Genomic DNA, 19,902 nt, shown 5'->3' with positions numbered 1-19,902 from the left:
CTGGGAAAGTTGCAGTTAGTGTGAAGCTAAGCCACTGTAGCAAGTGCCAAAAGTGGACTCCAGGAGTTAACAGAAGAGCGTCGTGCCCCATACTGGTGATCAAAGGAGTCATCAAATGAGTCAGCTTAGGATGGGTGGCCATGCATGGCAGACAAACGGCAAGCATACCTGCTGAGGAGAATGTCACAGTGGTAGTTCAGCTGCTTCAGCATACTGACTCAACTGGGCTAGTGTAAAAGGCACCAGTGGCCAAACAGATACCACAATGGTTGATTGTGTTGAGACTGCATTAGAGGGATGGATGTGCAGATGCATAAACATAGCACCCATAGCCTAGTTTCGAACGGACAAGGAACCAGTACAAATGGAGGAGCATGTTTCAATCTGCACCCCAGCAAGTACCATTGAGGACACGTAGGACACTGAGTGACTGTACAGCGTGCTGCCAGGTGAGACATGGGAGGACGAAGATATTTTCCTATAAAGCATGAGCCCAGGGATTTCGTAGTTTCAACAAACAGAAAAGCAACAGGCCGAAGATGTAAAGATGGTGCGAGAAACTAATTGCACCACCAGAAATTCATACAGATGGTTTTGTCAGTAGATTAAGGCAGCTTGACTGATGGCACGTAAATACGCGTAATGTTAATGATCTAGTATTTAAGAAAGAGAGCTCTTAGCGACTACCAACGAACCTTATTCACGATTTCAAATAACATTAAACTAATGCAAGGTTTCCTATAACTAATTCACGGTGCCCTCAGTTACACCCACATAATTTCTGTCTCACTGACCTCTGAACAGAATGATCACCTGTTATTTCAATACCATTATTGCTATGTCTTTCATCAGTTCCGTTTGAAATCTGCATAATAACTGACAATTAGATGAATGTTATGTTTTATCGAGTTCAGCTGAGTGTAGCCCTTCACACATTAAAAAAACCTGAAAGTAAGTATACATTGGAACAATCTGTTTAATGACCAATTTTCCTGATAATAATGTAACATGGAGCAAAATGAGGCAATAATGCACAGTTGTTGCTGTTGTTGTTGTTGTGGTCTTCAGTCCTGAGACTGGTTTGATGCAGCTCTCCATGCTACTCTATCCTGTGCAAGCTTCTTCATCTCCCAGTATCGACTGCAACCTACATCCTTCTGAATCTGCTTAGTGCATTCATCTCTTGGTCTCCCTCTACGATTTTTACCCTCCACACTGCCCTCCAATGCTAAATTTGTGATCCCTTGATGCCTCAAAACATGTCCTACCAACCGATCCCTTCTTCTAGTCAAGTTGTGCCACAAACTTCTCTTCTCCCCAATCCTATTCAATACTTCCTCATTAGTTATGTGATCTACCCATCTAATCTTCAGCGTTCTTCTGTAGCACCACATTTCAAAAGCCTCTATTCTCTTCTTGTCCAAACTATTTACCGTCCATGTTTCACTTCTATACATGGCTACACTCCATACAAATATTTTCAGAAATGACTTCCTGACACTTAAATCTATACTCGATGTTAACAAACTTCTCTTCTTCAGAAACGCTTTCCTTGCCATTGCCAGTCTACATTTTACAGTTAGTAAACAATAATTTTTAATTATGAAAGGAATAAATCCAAACACTTATCACTGGTCATGAGAAATGATATAGTTAATAGCGGGCACAAAAGCACGGCTCATTGACAAACGCAAGCAGTTGCGAAAATTTTCCATCACTTACGCTTGATCGAAACCTTAATTTATTCGTTTTCATCACTGAGAAAAATGTTTCACAAACATATGTCGACCCAAACATGGACATAACTCTCGCAGCTTCTCAGTACAGGCATGGAAATTCTTGTTGTGAAAAATTTTCGTAGAATTCTTTTGTACTTCGCACTGCAAAGAACTTTTCCTTCAGTCTTGTATTACACTGTAGGTTGATCAGTTCCATCTGTAGATCATTCGGAGCATCTTCAACTGACGATGAAAACAGTCGAGCAAATAGGCGAGTGACAGGAGACAAACCCTTGTTGTTGTTGTTGTTGTTGTTGTTGTGGTCTTCAGTCCTGAGACTGGTTTGATGCAGCTCTCCATGCTACTCTATCCTGTGCAAGCTTCTTCATCTCCCAGTATCGACTGCAACCTACATCCTTCTGAATCTGCTTAGTGCATTCATCTCTTGGTCTCCCTCTACGATTTTTACCCTCCACACTGCCCTCCAATGCTAAATTTGTGATCCCTTGATGCCTCAAAACATGTCCTACCAACCGATCCCTTCTTCTAGTCAAGTTGTGCCACAAACTTCTCTTCTCCCCAATCCTATTCAATACCTCCTCATTAGTTATGTGATCTACCCACCTTATCTTCAGCATTCTTCTGTAGCACCACATTTGCACAAAGTGCATTATCGACACCTCGTATGTATATCACAACCTGGGCTGTATCTGTAAGATCTGTTGCTTCATCAAGCGCAACAGAGAAAGCAACAAAGTCTTTAGCCTTATTTATTAGCTGCCTGTGTACAGAGCCAGCCATAGCACTGATATGTCTTGTCACTGTTTGGATAGACTGATTTCTTGCAACCTGCTAATGTTCGTGGGACACACAAGTTCTGCAGCATCAATCAGACACCCTTTTATAAACTCCCCTTCAGAAAAGTGTATCCCAGATTATGCAATTCTTAATGCAATTTTAAAACTTTCAGTTAAGATTTAGCATGGTTGTCATTCTGGAAAAATGAAAACTGTACATTTTACAGCATACAGTAAAATAGACATAAAGGTAACACAAAAAACTACGAGTTCAATAAGTATCAGTTACTTTGATGTACAGTAAAATTGAGTTGATGTGTCTTATCAATTTTCTTAAGGACATTTAATTTTGCTTGCCGTTCTTCACTGTTGAGTACACTACACTTGTCTTTGTGATATGTATTGTAGTGTCTTTCAATTGAAAACTTACACTGGCTGCCTATTATTCAGCAGCACAGCAAACACTGAGTTTTCGCCAATGGCTACAAAAAAGAATTGCAGTTCCCAGTCATTTTTGAACAACTGAGAACATAGATCTCCCGTCCTTTGCTTTTTCTCAGTGCCTGCCATTTCTCAGTACTTCTGTTAAGGTTACGTTCACCAGGGGTAAACAAGACTGGGTATGTTGCGCTCTTGCTTGTACCACATAAAGAGGGAAGTGGAGCCGCCGCCGTTCATTTATGACACGTGTCTAACAACAGATGTCACTGTCGCACACGTGTGCACATGTGCAGCACTTCCGCACATCTGCACACTGTGCAGCATTTGGCTGGCCCTGATCTAGAGCTTCAGTACACCAGTTTCGATATTTGTAAGGACATTGTCTAATAGTGAAGATGACAACTGTTACTGTATTCTAGTAGGAGCCTGAAATCATGAAATGAGTGGCTTTATGTGAAAACTTTTTACAATAATCAAACGTTGTCTTCTTTCTACATGGCAGAATGCTCAAGCTATAAAAATAAAAGGATTATCACAAAATCAAAACTGATATGAAAGTATTTAAGTGCTGAACAGGCCATGAATCAGGCTGGTCCACAATCCATGCAAGTACACAGCCAACTCAATCTTTACCAATGTTATTTGAGGTGTAGAATCAGATAAAGGGTAAAGTGAGGGTAAAATAGGTGTATAGAAGTAAACTCCAGCCAGGTGAGCAAAGTGTGCTGGTGGAAGGTAGCTGGAGGCCCCAGGATGTGTCTTGCAGCTGTTTGTCAGTTTCTGCACCCTGGATCGAAAGAGATAACTGTGAGATTGCATGGAAGAAATTCCCATCTCCATATGGCATCTAATCGCTTTAACAATGAAGAGATTCCACCCAATACAGACCATTCTGTTTACAAAAAGGGTCTTCAGGCAGATGCCGATAAATATAAATAAAAATATCTAATGTCCATCTGTTTTAGATTGATGCAATATGTTCCATACTCAAGCACAATGTATTTGTAGAATGAAAAGTATCTATATAAATCAACTTTGATCTTGTTAAACTTTGCTTGCTCTATTCATCCATAGAGATACAGAGTGCCATATATAATGGGTCCCAAATTTATAGTATGTTTCCTTACTGAAGAAGGTGGCTCAGTGATTAGCTCACTGGTCTCACACTCTAGAGGAAAACGACTCAAATCCTATCTGACCATCCACATGTAGGTCATCTATAATTTCCCTAAATTGCTCAAGGCAAATGCCTGGAAGGCTTCTTTGAAAAGAGCATGACTGATATCATTCCCCATCCTTCCATAATCCAAGTTTGTGCTCCACCTCTAACACATTGATGATGTTACATTGAACTCTAATCTTCCTCCTCCTGACTTTCTTGACTTCAGGAAGGTCTCAGTTACACACTGTTCATTCATGAACAAAAGATGAGCTTATTGACTACTAGACCACATTTATGACTGGATTCAGATCTTCCTTACATGTATAACAACACGTTGACCTCATTGGTACAAAACAGATGAGAGAGGAGGGGGGGCAGTGAGTGTTGTGGCAAGAAACTTGTAGATGTCAGTACTTTTTTCAGTTGTCAGCAGGTGTCAGATTACAGCTGATGCAACTGTGCTTGTTATGTTGAATGTAATTTCACGTTTCCCCTCCCCTCCCCTCCCCTCCCCTCCCCTCCCCTCCCCTCCCCTCCCCTCCCCTCCCCTCCCCTCCCCTCCCCTCCCCTCCCCTCCTGAGAGGAGCAGAAGAAAGAGTGCCAAACTGCAGTAGTCTTTTACTGTGAGGAGTTTATTACTGAGACAAGTAGCACACCAAATGTCATTTCACTTTCGGGCAAAGCGAGATGTGACGTGTAATCGCATATCTGCACCTGGAATCATGAAAGCGTATGGGGCTTAATATCTGTCCCTCTAACCAAACTGTCTGCCAGTTCATTCTCTGGGATGCTGACATGACTTGGGACCCAGATAAAGACAACTGAGCAGGTGGCACTGCTGAGGGCAAAAAGAAGGTCACGGGTAGCAGATACAAAAGGGTGACGAGAGTAGCATCGGTCTATAGCCTGCAGGCTGCTCATCAAGCCAGTACATATTGAAACACTCTGGAGGGAGTTGAGACTAACAAAATGGAGGGCCCTGTTAATGGCTAGCAGCTCTGCTGTGAACACTACACAATCCCAGCTGTAAATGGTTTCCACGACAGTAGGCGTCATAAAAGCATATCCTGCCTTATCTATCATCTTAGAATAATCAGTGTAGAAAATGATGGCACCCTGAAACTCTGCAAGGATGAAGGATGGCTCGTACAAGATGCCAGAAAACTACAGAGCCGACAGAGCTCAGGACCCTGGAACAGGTCGGTCTTAAACTGTGGTCTAGGCACCAACCAAAGGGGGGGGGGGGGGGGGGGGGAAGGGGTCTGGGAGGAAATACACGAGGGCACATTCCAGTGAGTGGAGATGCAGATCCCGACAGAGGGAAGTGAGACATTCAAACCAGCAATCCCACTTATGGGTGAGTATGAGCAGGAGACATCTCTCATTCGCAGTGAAAAGAGGACAGGGTACACGAGACTGTCAGGGAATCGTCTAATGGCAATTGCATAATAAACTGGTAGTTGGCTCAGTCATATTTGTAGTGGAGGAACCCTCCCTTCTGTGAGGAGACTCAACAGGAATAATGCGAAAGGCACTGACAGCAATATGCACACCGTTATGATGAACAGGGTAAAGTAGTTTCAGAGTGGAAGCAGCTGCTGAGCCATAAACCTGACAACCCTCATCTAGTCTGGACAACACTAGAACACAGCAAATATGGAGAAGAGTAGCATGGTCTGCATCCCAAGATGTGTGGTCCAGGAGGCAGAGAGCATTAAGCTTCTACATGCAAGTAGTCTTCAGGTGGTGAATATGGTGCAGCCACACCAGCTTTTTATCAGTAAGAAGGCCCAAGGAACAGGACTGTACTACAACATGTAGGTGCTGGTTGCCTAGAAGTTCTGTATTAGGTGTGCTGTGGGTCAATGGCAAAAATGCATAACCCACGTTTTGGACATAGAACACTGGAAGCCATGGGAAAGGGCCCATGCAGAGACTCAATGGATGGTGCCTCGGAACTGGCATTCAGTAGATACATCTACATCTACATCTACATCTACATTTATACTCCACAAGCCACGCAACGGTGTGTGGCGGAGGGCACTTTACGTACCACTGTCATTACCTCCCTTTTCTGTTCCAGTCGCATACGGTTTGTGGGAAGAACGACTGTCTGAAAGCAGATACTACCGAGTGGGAGCTGCACCAGATGCAAGAGTTGTTGACATACAATCCCGGGGTAACCAGAGGCCCCAACAGAGGTTACAATACCATTGATGACCTGGAAAGATGGGCACCCACTCCTCGGCCTGTGTGAGGCATTCACAGCACAGGTACCAGCATTGTAATCCAACCCCTGTGGTGTCAGGGATCAGCCAGATATGTACATAATAGCTCCACCTCACAGACTGGCTCCCGAGCTGGCGACTTAACAAGAAGGTGAGAGTGCTATGGCGGGGAAAAAGGGAAAAAGGGAAAGGAGTAGGAGTAGAGGGAAAGGAGTAGGAGTAGAGGGAAAGGAGTAGGAGTAGAGGGAAAGGAGTAGGAGTAGAGGGAAAGGAGTAGGAGTAAAGGAAAAGGAGTAGGAGTAAAGGAAAAGGAGTAGGAGTAGAGGGAAAGGAGTAGGAGTAGAGGAAAAGGAGTAGGAGTAGAGGAAAAGGAGTAGGAGTAGAGGAAAAGGAGTAGGAGTAGAGGAAAAGGAGTAGGAGTAGAGGAAAAGGAGTAGGAGTAGAGGAAAAGGAGTAGGAGTAGGAAAAGAAGTAGGAGATGGAAAAGAAGTAGGAGATGGAAAAGAAGTAGGAGATGGAAAAGAAGTAGGAGATGGAAAAGAAGTAGGTATAGGAGTATCCCATGCCAAAGGCACTAGGGAGGGAGTTCTTCATCTGGCTCACACAACAGATTTCAGATTTAGGGATGAATCAAATGCGTGTGGGGGACCAAAAAAAAGAGGGACCAAAAAGGAGGAGCAAAACAAACAAAAGCAGTAAGATGAAGAGAAGTCAGGAGGATATCCAGGCTGACATAAATAAGAACAGTAAGGGCCAAAGGGGAAACGTGGGGGGCGGTGGCGTGAAGGGCTGCCGAGGAGGGAAGCGTGCATGTCGGCCGAGGGGGGGGGGGATGCAAGATGGAGATGATGGGGGGTGGGGGGAAACGCAATGTGGGGGTGGGGGGGAACGTGAAGTGGGGCCAACGGGGGGGGGGGGGGGGGAACGTAAGGTGGGGGTGGGGCCAACGAGGGGGGGGGATGTAATGTGGGGGTGAGGGGGGTGGGGAAACGTAAACTTTTGACCAATCAGAAGGAACCGTTGTCAGCTTTCTGATTCACATTGTTCATTGGTGCAATTAGGAATGTGTGAACTAATTTTGCCTAATGTAGGCATAGAACTATGATTTTAAGTATCTTCATATACCGTGCCATATGAAGAGTTTATAAATAAACAGAAAAAAGTATGCGTGCTATTTTTTATATGAAAGTTCCCTGTATGCTAATGTAAGCACAAAGTCAACACCATGACCAAATGGGTGAAGCATCCTCATCGCAAGTGTCTTGCAGTAACAATGGTCTTGCAATGATACCAGAAACTAGGAGGAGAAAGAATGGTTTGCTACTTCCCAATAATATGTGTGCCTTGACTGTTGGACCATCTGACAGTGGGAGGAGTAATCTTGTTCTGTCTCTTAACATATTGTAAGGGGATCCACTTAGGAGATATTTCACAGCATTGACAGCAATGTATCAGGCATTCAACAGAAACGACAATAATCCACCACATGAGAAAGTAAAGCTGAACAGTGTTTCATATTTGATGGCAACATAGTGCAAAAACAAGAATCTGATATGCAAATATTTTTGTTTGTGCCATCATATGAAAGTCTGTAGCTATTGAGCTATACATATTGTACGACTGCAAAGCAGTCTGTAAGGGTAAAGCAAAACTTAATGCTTTAAAACAGTACAATATGAATTTAAAGCATATTTACGAAGTGTATGTAGGAACCGACATGACATTCTATGAATTTGTTAGCCTGGATAGGGAGTGCTGGAATTTCACACAGTATGGTTTTCTAGTTGTAGATAGAATGATAACATTAAATGTGAGTCAATATAGATGTAACTTCCAGGAGTTACTGATCAAAAGGTAGTGTTACAAGGTGTGACTATCAGTATACTGTAAACTATGGACAAATTTGCATGCATATCATGCACTCATTCTGAGGATGTTAAGCACAGGCAAACATATTTAATCATTGATAAAGAATTGAGGCAATCAACAGAAAATTAACAGAACTGGATAGACTTAACACAGTAGCTACAAAATGTGAGATGTTAAATGACAGAATCTGGCAACATGAACTCTATGTTGATGAGAAAATTGAAGTAGTCAGTACAGGGTAAGCACTAATATTTAATTTTATTAAGGCAGTAAATATGGAGAGTGTGTTATCACCACCCGTAGCCTCAGATAATATACCTGTAAGTCATAAGCCATCTCAAAACCAGTTCAGTGTATAACAGTGTCTCAAAATGTACAGTTATCAAGACTCAAAAGGCTATTCGCCATAAATGATTGTTAAAACCAGGAAATCTGTAATGACGACGACGACGACGACGACGACGACGACGAGGAGGAGGAGGAGGAGGAAGACGGCGACGAGGAGGAGGAGGAAGACGGCGACGAGGAGGAGGAGGAAGACGGCGACGAGGAGGAGGAGGAAGACGGCGAGGAGGAGGAGGAGGAAGACGGCGACGAGGAGGAGGAGGAAGACGGCGACGAGGAGGAGGAGGAAGACGGCGACGAGGAGGAGGAGGAAGACGGCGACGAGGAGGAGGAGGAAGACGGCGACGAGGAGGAGGAGGAAGACGGCGACGAGGAGGAGGAGGAAGATGGCGACGAGGAGGAGGAGGAAGACGGCGACGAGGAGGAGGAGGAAGACGGCGACGAGGAGGAGGAGGAAGACGGCGACGAGGAGGAGGAGGAAGACGGCGACGAGGAGGAGGAGGAAGACGGCGACGAGGAGGAGGAGGAAGACGGCGACGAGGAGGAGGAGGAAGACGGCGACGAGGAGGAGGAAGACGAAGACGAGGAGGAGGAAGACAAAGACGAGGAGGAGGAGGAGGAGGAGGAGGAAGACGAGGACCAATTTCTTAACCAAGCAAACAACACAGGTTGGGAATAAGGAATTGGAAAGAACACCAGGTTTATTTAATCTTAGAGAGAGAAAGAGAGAGAGAGAGAGAGAATACCAAAAATGGACAAATACAAGGCTCAAACAGTAGGAAATCCAGGAAAATTATTCGACCTGCATTAACTGGTGCTCATACTGCAGGTGAAAGCATTGATGTTTAGCATAGAAGACTGAACACACTACCTCTGAAGTATGTATACTAAGGTGACACAAACGAGATCACAGAACAACTATTACTACTCACAGCATCAGCTGCTGCAGGGAATACAGCTCACATGACTGAAATAACTGCAATCATCTCGTAGCTTTGAGAAAGACTTATCACCAAGTAATTGTGGAGATTACTTGAGCTCCACAAGCCAGTGTGCCAAACATTCCCACGCAGGCATGTTATTATGCAAGTTTGCATTATTTACAGAAGGCCAATCTCATAGATATGAAACCATCTTCTCAAGCTAATAAAGGTTTCAAATATATTTGAATGGCCTTAGATAGGTATTCCAAATTCACCTTGGCCCTGCCTGTGAAAGCAAAGTCAGGGAAGTAAGTTGCTGCAGACAGGGACAAGTCAGTGTCCTGACAACTTTCAAACTGACCATCATGGAGAATTTTACAGTAAGTATCTCAAGCCGGTAATGGAACGATACAGAATAAAACACTACTAGACATTCTCCCACCTCCAAGATAGTGTTTTATAAAATCTGAAAAGAACCATAAAAAACCATTTATGGATGCAATTATATCTTCATGCTTCACACAAATGGCTAGACATTCTCCAGATTAGAGGGGTGCAAAATTGAACTGAATATTGTGCAATTAAAATGAGATTTGTTAATGTTTGTGGCAAGGTACCTCTAATATACAGTATACAACTGTATTAAGATGGTGGATTCACATAGACATAAATTCAATGCAGGAGATTTTGTGTGTATTTTAAAATAAAAAACTCTTTTCTGAAGTATTATCTTCCAAACTGGTCAATGGAGATATTTAGTGTCCAAAGTATAGTGGTCAGATCCCATAATTTACATCTTAGAGGATAGCAATCGTGAAGAAATTGCAAGGAGTTCCTGTACAGAGGAGTTGGAGAAAAGTTCTGAATGAAAAATGTCTCTTAGAGCATATCATAAGGTATAATTGGAATAAGGATTTAGGCAAATGGCTTGGCTTTCCACCATTGTAGAACAGTTGGGTTAAGACACTAAATCTGGTATGTAACAGGGTTCGAAAATTTTAGTGCAGCAGCATAACACAAGTGTTAGGGAGCACATCAGAGGTGGCAGCAATATTCTCAGTAAGTTATCAGTTGTACTGTGTATCTCTGGATGCAAAGCTGAAAAAGGTAGGTGAGGGGGGGGGGGGGGGTTAGGTAGAGGGGACCAAACAGTGAGGTCATTGGTCCCATGGTCTAAGGTGGCAGAAACCAAGGGAGGAATGACAAAAACAGCACAGTCCACACAATCCAATGATGGGGAAGGGAAGGAGCAATATTCAAACAAAGAGGGAAAGGAATGTTAGGGCTGCAGGAAGAAGGTTTGGAGGATGTGGGGAAAGCAGGGATGCCCCAGAAACACTGCACTTTGGGTCATAAGCACCACCACTAACCTGTCCCAATCCCCACACCATACCATGATCACAACACAATGGGACAACACCAGGGGAAGAAGGCAAGAAATGGGGTAACAAAACAGCATGACAGATCAGACGATTGTAGGGAAAAGGTGGGGAGAACCTGGCTGGTGAGAAGGCAAGGTCAGAGCCTCCATAACCAATGCCTACACTAACTGAGGGACTCCTGTTACAGAGGAAAATTCAAGGACTCACCTGAGAGGGCAAATCTTTTTCACGAAGAAAACCAAGGATGGATGTAACCATGCAAGGGTCGTCAACAAATGAGTACACATTTTCATGAAATGTGTTTACAAGGCCATTGTATTAATATCAAACTTATTTTATTTCTAGTTATGGCAAATAACATATTCTGCAACATTGTGTTTTTTGATGTGGGACACTTACAAATATGCTAGTGACCATATGCATTTCATAGTCAAGTTTCTGCAGTTTGTCTTGGCAAGTTTAACGTGAACTCCATAATGATGGTGCAACTTGGGAACTTTTACATAAAAAAATTTGTTTCCTTAAGGTTTTAACATGGCACTTCTACTCTCACATCACCACTTGACTGAGCCACCATGAGATAGCATTGCCCATGGGTATCTCAACATTTATGTAGGCCATTGTTAGTCCTTTTTGTAAAGTCAGTAGTTTCTTTTCATAGAAAGAAAATCAATTACTTCCAAAATTGCCATGGATTAAAGATATAATGACTTGCTCTTTTTGTCTGCAAGAATGGCTACTGCATTTTAGCTTCTCAAACAATCATAAAAGTCAATACATGGCTCCTGTCATTTTCGATACACTTACAACACATCGTAATGATGTCACACATGAGTTTGATGGAATGAACTTGACATCCTCCATGTAAAGTACATCAGCAGAAGAGACAATTAATACTTTCACTGTGATACCAAAGGTAATATTACCAATGATAGCACCACTGAAGTGGAATTCTTAAGCATTTCTCCAAAATTCCTTCACCAAAGGTGAAATAAAAATTTAAATCAAGAAGAGCTGCCAATGTAACTTGAGGTTCCCCTGCTGTAGTGAAGCAATTTAACTTAATAAAGGCATGTCTTCCACTCCCCATAGTATACCAATTTGATTCCATTCAGGTTATGTTGATACAATAGGGCCATACTTAACATCACAAACTGATCACTTGAAAGATCTGAACTAAAAGAATGGAAAGTTGCACAGGTCACAACAACAGTCAAGGAAGTAAGTAGGAGTAATTGGATGAATTTCAGACCAATGACACAGACTGTTTCGCAGTAGGATTTTGGAATGTAGACACTGTCCCAACATCATGAATTTCCTCAAAGGTCGTGGTCTATGGACATACAGTCAGTGCAGCTTTTGAAACTTTCTTCTTGTGAAACAAGTATTTCTCACAAAGTAATGGGTGCTATTGATGCCTTTCTAGATTTCCAGAAGGCTTTTGTGCCTGTGGAGTATTGCTTCAGTTGTGCAACAGGATTCACAATTTCTAGCTGGCCAGGTCACAGTATATCCTTAGTGATGGAGAATGGAGTGAGAGGGATACCTGGTGTATGCAAGGAAGTGTTTACAGGCCCTCTGCTACACCTAAACTATGTAAGATTTAGGAGACAGTCTGAACAGCGCTCTTAAACTGTTTCAAGATGCTGTCTGCTGTCTATTAAACGCTCAAAATCTAAACAAGTGCAAAATGACCATCACAATATCTCTATGGTACAAAAAGTGGCAATTGTCTGAATAAAGGAAAGCGAGGTCATCCACACAAGTATGAGAGACACACCTGTCAAATTGTAGTTACATGAAATCACACCAATTTATAGGCTGTCAGTTCAATAAAATATTTGGAAATTACAATTATGTACAATAGAAAATGGAATAACAGTGTTGTGGGGGAGATAAACCAAAGACTTATTGGTGAAACACTCACTCAGATGCAACAGGCCTACTAAAGACTGTACACTGTGCTTGTCCGTCCTCTGATAGTATTGTGGTGCTGTATAGGATCCTTACCAGATATGTCTGAGTACATCGAGAAGACCAGCAACATTGCTGTCAAGCTACAATTATGGCAATGATGTAGGGCACACAGGAGCAAAGGACACAAAACAGTGTGAGCTGGGCTATGGTAGTGTGCAGATGTGTATCCCAGTGTCTGATCTGGCAAGCTGTGGATCCCATAGCTCATGTCCAATGCAAGCTCCCAATCACACATACAGAAGTGAGTTTGGTGTTTTCTGTTCATTTCCACTCTCATTTGGTTGAAACCATTAAGCACATGGCACCTAGTGATCATGAAGGTAGTTTGCTTTATTCCTGACACGCATCTATTTTTCTTCTGGAGTCATGTGATTGGTCGACATACTTGTCACTAAGTAATATATACTCTCCAGGACAAAGTGTGAATGGAACTATTGTGTGGACACCATTACCAGGAGTATCAGTTGATAGACACTGCAAGCTTCATTTGTTCACTTACTCCTTTGTGTAGAATAAATGTATTATGATGAAGATGTATTTTTGTCAATGCCCTTCACCACAGTAGAAACTTAGCCTCTTCCTGAGCATAGAGTGTGGGTGTGGCACTGCACACCTGACATTTAAGCAGTGTACCCACATGTTCTTGCTTCACTGGTGGCCATTTGATCTGAGGCCAGCAAATGGTGACAAATTCATCTGTGTATGTGCGACAATCTTGAGTGGACAAACCACTGAGTTTTGTACAAACATTCATTTCCTTGTGATTGTGTGCTTTGCTCATGAGCATTTTTAGCGTTATCTTTCATATGTATGTATGTATGTATGTATGTATGTATGTATGTTTCAACTGCTGCGTGCAAAAACTGCTGCGAAAAAACCAACAGTGCCCAATACTGCATCCATGGCAGCCTACAAAGTCCTCAGCTCGGCAACTTTCACTCCATGGTGACACAGTCTACTGCGCAACCCACCTCTGATGCCAATCTGCACCACCTAGTCCACAATCTGGCCACCCACACGGAGCTCACAGCTCAACTGGTTGGTGCACTCTCAGAGAGGGGAACAGGTACTGTAGCAGCAGCCGATCCAGCTACAAGTGACTTGGCTGTCACAACTGGCAACCCAACGCCAGCCATCTTAGTGGTAACTTGCCAATGTCAGATCAGCAGCTGAGTGGTTGTTGCTGGTATTATGTCTGCTTTGGCAACAATGCAGCAAAGTGCCAGGAGCACTGCACACACCCGAATTCCAGCTACAACCGGGCCTACATGCACCCAGTTGCTGTGCCATTTCATACCCTGTGGCAGAATGGGCTGTAAAATATGCTCACTATTTTTATTTACTTGAATTTGGCATATTTCGTGACAGTACCTTTTCCGTGAAATGTTTACAAGGCGATATTTGTCTTGGCTTCATTTGTCTAGTGGAAGTATGATTCCACAATGCAGTTTCGTCTGCTGCAGAAATGACCTGGTTCAATGCGTTTGCCTCATATTTGGTGCTTCAAATACCATTTCTTCAAATGTGGTTTCTTCTTGAAGTTTATATAAAAAAGTAGTAACATAATTCATTTTTTTCTGTTCACTTCCAAATTATTATGACGGCGACCTGCACACTGTTCTACTGTCAACACACACCACTAGTTCACTGCCGACTGACTACAGTCAAAGACGACTCCAGTGTCAAAGACATTTTACACAACACACAAGCTTCCACTTATAATCAGTCTCTTTGATATTCTTCGTCACATTTACTAATAGTAATCAATATGCTGTCACTCTCAAAAATAATTAAATTAGCATATAAGAAGGCAAATTACAATAAAAAATTCTGACAAAAATATAAGAAAACTTTTACAATTTGGTATCGACAAATCCGGTAGAAAATAACATCTCCCAGATCCATTACAGCTGGAAGTGTCAAATACCTTGTCGACACGGTTTTTGACCTCTCAGTATTCCCTCTAGCTATGCTGAGAGGCCACAGGACTGCCATGATATTGTCTTATGGTGGAGAATAATTCTACCATCAAAATATATATGGCATACAATAGAAATTTGAACCTTTGTCTATGTCGCACATTCTCATGGACTTTCAGTGTGGCTGACATTAGCCTGTCAATCCTTTGTGCAGATTGCCTCAGCCGCTACAAGCTACTAGCTAGTATCCTAAATGCCCAGCTGATCAACTCGGCAACTTTGAAGATGGTGGGATAGCAATCACAGGCTATTTTCTTCAGTGTTGACCTAATGAACTACCTTGACTGTTGGCAGACATTGTGGACAAATTTCCCAAACTCCCTTGGCAGTCTATTATGGCCTTTATCTTTGTCATATAATCAGATCTGTTTTCACTCAGTTTTTCATATAATACATTTGATGCAAGCCTCTTAGTCTTAGGTTGTTCAAATTTTTCATAGTAAATTTCACTACTGAACTATCTATAACAACTTTGTCTGTCCTGAGTTTTCTGTCGTAAGTATACTTTCATTTACAATAGTTTATTTATTGGAAGCATACTTGAAAATGTTCACTTGACTTAATTCTGTTATGGTTTCACAGAGAGTCTCAAATTTGGGACGTCAACTTCATTTTCCTTTGCTCTGTTTTGACAGAATACATCACTTTTGCTGTAATTATTGAGCTGACTATTCAGAATTTTTCCATATTTCACCATATAATCTGCAGTTTACATAATCACTTTGATTTTGCACATTTAAAGTATTAGTATCCATAACCCAGTCAGTAATTGTTAACTGATTTTAAGAGCTTTTACTTTCCTGTCTACAAGACAATTATTTGCTTAACTGCCTACTTTTGGAATATCTTGCTACTCAATTGATTCCTTTGGGAATGTTTTGTAACAACTTCCCATGGTCCATTTTTGTACTGTGGTCATTATTTTGGTACTTAGTTGACCCATCAAATTTTGTTACTTATTAAATTTTGTTTACTCCTTTACGTTATAATTTTTAGCAAATCATTCACAATTTAAGTTCATATTCCTCTATGGATTTTTATTACATTTCTTATTTTCTTTTCCATATTTCGGGTGCTGCTTATTGTAAGAGTGATATTCATTGTGCTTGCAGCATTGGCTAGCAAGTTTTCACCAGCTGTCTAAATCTCTTGCAGTGCAAGTGTGTCAGCTCCATGCTACTGCACAGCATGTCGCACAATGCTGTCCCTATTTTTCTCTTCCTCAGTCTGCATTTACCTTGAACTAATACATTAACCTCTATCTTTACATATCTTGCCCAATTTACAGATTGTATTCCTGACTACTATATTATAATTTACAAATCCTAAATTTGTATTGTTACATAACTAACATTACAAGTTTGTGCCACTGGATACTCATTTCAGAGCTGCGTTCAATCACACAGGTGCCACATAACACCCTCCTTACACTAGACAATGTAGACTTATTTTACAAAAATAACTGGACCATTATTTTAGTAATGCTTAATTTAGGTACTGTTTTTTTCTCCAACACATACTAAAACCACTGGAAGAAACAATGGATTGCTAATCATTCCTAGGTCATACAAATCCATCATTCAAGCATATTTTATTCATGAAGTAATTGCAGTTATTTAACTCAATTTGTATTACTAATTTATTGTCTGCATTAATTAATGAAAAAGCTGTTCAACCATTTTTACTTATAATAATAGATGTACTTAACTGACACTAATAAGTGAATCATTGCCTCATGTTAATGGTTATAAAAATATTCTGTATGCTTCTGAACAAAACAATATGTGAATGAATGAAAATTAATCAGCGGCCCTACTTTCTTTAGATGTCCCAATCGCCCAACAAGACACAACATACTCATCATATCCTGCAAGCAAAATCCTTTTAATCATTTATCTTCAATGACTGTTTAAATTTACTGTCAGGATAAAGTTACTTTTCAGATTAAAAGATTTTTCTTGAAAAATAAAGTTTTATTCCAATGTAGTTCAACAGAGGGCACCATTTAAACTCAATCAGTAAAATGTTTTCAAGTTTAGTTTGACAGTCTCTGAAGAAAAATTAACTGAACCTAAATTACATTCAAATTTAATTTTACAAATACTTTTAACTCAAAAAATATATTCATACAAATCCTAGGAACACCTGCTTATTTGCACATAACCACACACACATGTCCATGTACTCAGTTAAAAATTTTGTCTTTAAATACTACACTGTGAAACAGAGGTTAGCTCTACATACATATCCCCAGATACTTATGGCAGCCTGCTCACAAATATAAAAACAGGAGTGAGCACATGGCTCAAATATTAAAATATGCTTACTGATGACTTGTGGATGAGCCCTTACAATATTAAAAACATTTAGTTTGTATGAACATTCAGGATAGAATGTTTTTAATATTTTGTAAGGGGATCACCCCTGAGTTGTTAGGGAGTGGGTTTTACAGACACTGTTGTGCACATGCACTAACTGCTCTGCAGGGTACTTTGCATTAGTAAAATTTTGGACAGTATGATAAAATTGTTGTTTGGTAATGATCAATAAAAAAGCACTTTCTGACAATATGCAAAAGTGGTAGTATATTACAGTACTTAATATTACCACCTATAAAATTTATTAATGTTCAGTAGACATCTTGCATCATACAAATAAATCTAAGACTACAGTTCAGAGAGCTTGTAAAATGCATGTGCAATAAATTACTCATTTTGTGAGTTTCTTTTTATCCACTTTGAATTTTGTATCCATATTTTGTGCTGGTGTTTGAGGAGTTATTCTGCGCCTTGCAACAACTGGTGTTGCCTTAGAAGCAATACCTGATGGGTCTGTCTGAGCAGTTTTCAGTTTTGAACCAGAAAAGAATTTCTTAACTGTTGACTGAGTCTTTATCATTATTTTTCTATCTCGAGGCAGTGTCTGTGGTGCTTGTAGCATCCTTTTCTGTTGTGGCCTTGGAACAGATGATGGTACTAGTCTCGATGCAGGTGGTTTCCTTGTAGATTTTGGTGTTGATTTTGGTGTCGAATTTGGTGTCGAATTTGGTGCTGAATTGTTAACTGCATGAAGCTGCCTTGTTTTATCCTGGAAAAAAGCAGTTTGTTACACACTTTAAATGACATATTTTCAGGTATAAAGGGGAGCAAGTCAGATAATGTCACTCTCTTCAATACTCAAGCTCATAAAGGAAGTATCTCAGTTTAATTTTATGCCAATTGCAGTTTGGAGTTTACAGACAAACCAATGTGAAGACTACACTGTGAGAAATTGTTTCTATGAAATTTATGGCACAATTTTGTAGCTGCCTAGATAAATTTACATGTATAACAGCTGAAGTTTTATTGTTTGGAATTACAATGCTGAGTGCACAGTTTTCAGTTTTTATTCAAGTAACTTAATTGTTGTTACATAGTGCCTGATAACTGTCCAGACCAATATAAACAGGGCACTTATTTACTACAAATCACAGAAAATGTACTAATTTCTTTATTAACTCTACCAGTTTTATACTATTTTTGTTTTGTGTTACCTGTTACTATATTTCCTGTAGTGGACAGCAAAACCATACTGGAAAGTATTTTAAAACACTCATCTGTTGGCTATGCTGATAAAGTATGTGAACAATCTATTACAACCCAACACTTTATGGAGAAGGTTTCCACAAAACTGACATGCGAGAACATTTGTTTAATTTGCTTTCTAATTTTTATTTGTATATGTTCTTATTCCAATATACAAAAAAGTACCTTTTTCCAAATATTCATCTAATATATTAGATTCTGTCAATCTCATTGCAGTGAAATCTATATAAATGAACACATGAAGTACCACATTATCAGACGTAGCTACAGCAGATTTCTTGTGTGAATGATACTGACAAAGTTACTGTTACTCTGTCCCCATAAGTTATACAAACTGTGACTGTAGAATAGGATGGAATCGAAACTTGTCTCTTAACACAGATTTTCAAGTCATTGACACTATGTGTAGGGGACTTCTCAAAACACAAAACTCTACTTACAATATTTGTTTTAATATTGTTAATATAATATACTGTACTAGATATGTAATTAATAGCAAGAAATAATTTTTCTTAAAAGTAACGAACTATAAAAAATTAATAGGATTAAGCACTTGCTATCTCTTGCTCAATTCTACTGTGTAGTAACACTTCTACACTAGTTTCTCGTGGTTTTCCTTCAGTGCTTCTAAATTTATAGTGAGCAATTCTCTTCCTTTCAAATTTTTTTTTTATGGTTTTAGGGTGCAAAACTCTTACAGTCATTAGTGCCCAGTCTGTGACTTAGGAAAAGGTAAAAAACGAAATTGGAAATAAGCAGCAATGGGAACGAAACTCAAAAAATTGTAGAAACTAAAAACAGAAGGAAAGCTTAAAAAATCACTATAGAATGGGGTTGGTTGTCCCCAAAAAGAGCTTCAAATGACTGACATCTCACTGGCACTAATAAACTCAAGAACGCGATCGGCTGAGCGCGTGTCATCTGCTAAAATCGAAGATATATCAGGTGACAGCTGTAGACAGGCACGTAACAGAGTAAAACAGGGGCACTCCAGTAAAAGGTGTCTTACCGTCCACAGCTGAGAGCAGTGGGGACAATGTCGGGGAGGATCGCCACTTAAAAGATGTCAATGGCTAAAAAGACAGTGCCCTATCCGGAGTCTAGTTAAAATTACCTCCTCCCGACAACGTGTTTGGGAGGAAGAGGTCCAAGCACAGGGAAGAGCTTTCACGTCCCACAATTTATTATTAGGAAGTGTTGACCAATGTGTGTGCCATAAAAGAGCAACACGACTACATAAAACACACCGTAGATCAGCGAAGGGAATCATGCGAATAGCTAGCCGAAGAAGAGAGACTGCAGCCTTGGCCGCTATATCAGCCACCTCATTTCCACAGATACCGATGTGTCCTGGGATCCAGAGGAATGCCACAGAGATGCCCCAAGTGGAGCAAGTGTAGACAGTCCTGAATCCGGTGGACCAGAGGGTGGACAGGGTAAAGAGCTTGGAGACTGAGGAAAGAGGTGAGAGAATCTGAGCAGATAACGTACTGTATC

At 40.8% G+C, this 19,902-nt stretch overlaps 1 protein-coding gene and 1 pseudogene across 1 annotated transcript in view; one reads left to right on the top strand and one right to left on the bottom strand.

Annotated features, from left to right (window-relative positions):
• Positions 1 to 15,965, top strand: part of LOC126184258 (high mobility group nucleosome-binding domain-containing protein 5-like) — a 45,534-nt pseudogene extending 29,569 nt beyond the window's left edge.
• A 1,469-nt stretch (positions 15,966 to 17,434) lies between these two features.
• LOC126184256 (uncharacterized) overlaps positions 17,435 to 19,902 on the bottom strand; it is a 72,275-nt gene continuing 69,807 nt past the window's right edge. Inside the window, exon 4 of the mRNA XM_049926624.1 lies at positions 17,435 to 17,908. Within this exon, the coding sequence (XP_049782581.1) occupies positions 17,531 to 17,908 (378 nt within the window). The 3' untranslated portion in view covers positions 17,435 to 17,530. The remainder of the gene's footprint in view (positions 17,909 to 19,902) is intronic.

Source organism: Schistocerca cancellata, chromosome 4 (assembly GCF_023864275.1).
Source record: "Schistocerca cancellata isolate TAMUIC-IGC-003103 chromosome 4, iqSchCanc2.1, whole genome shotgun sequence".
Classification (NCBI taxonomy): domain Eukaryota; kingdom Metazoa; phylum Arthropoda; class Insecta; order Orthoptera; family Acrididae; genus Schistocerca; species Schistocerca cancellata.
The sequence above is the reverse complement of the archived record's forward strand: the minus strand, read 5'-3'. Positions and strand labels throughout refer to the sequence as shown.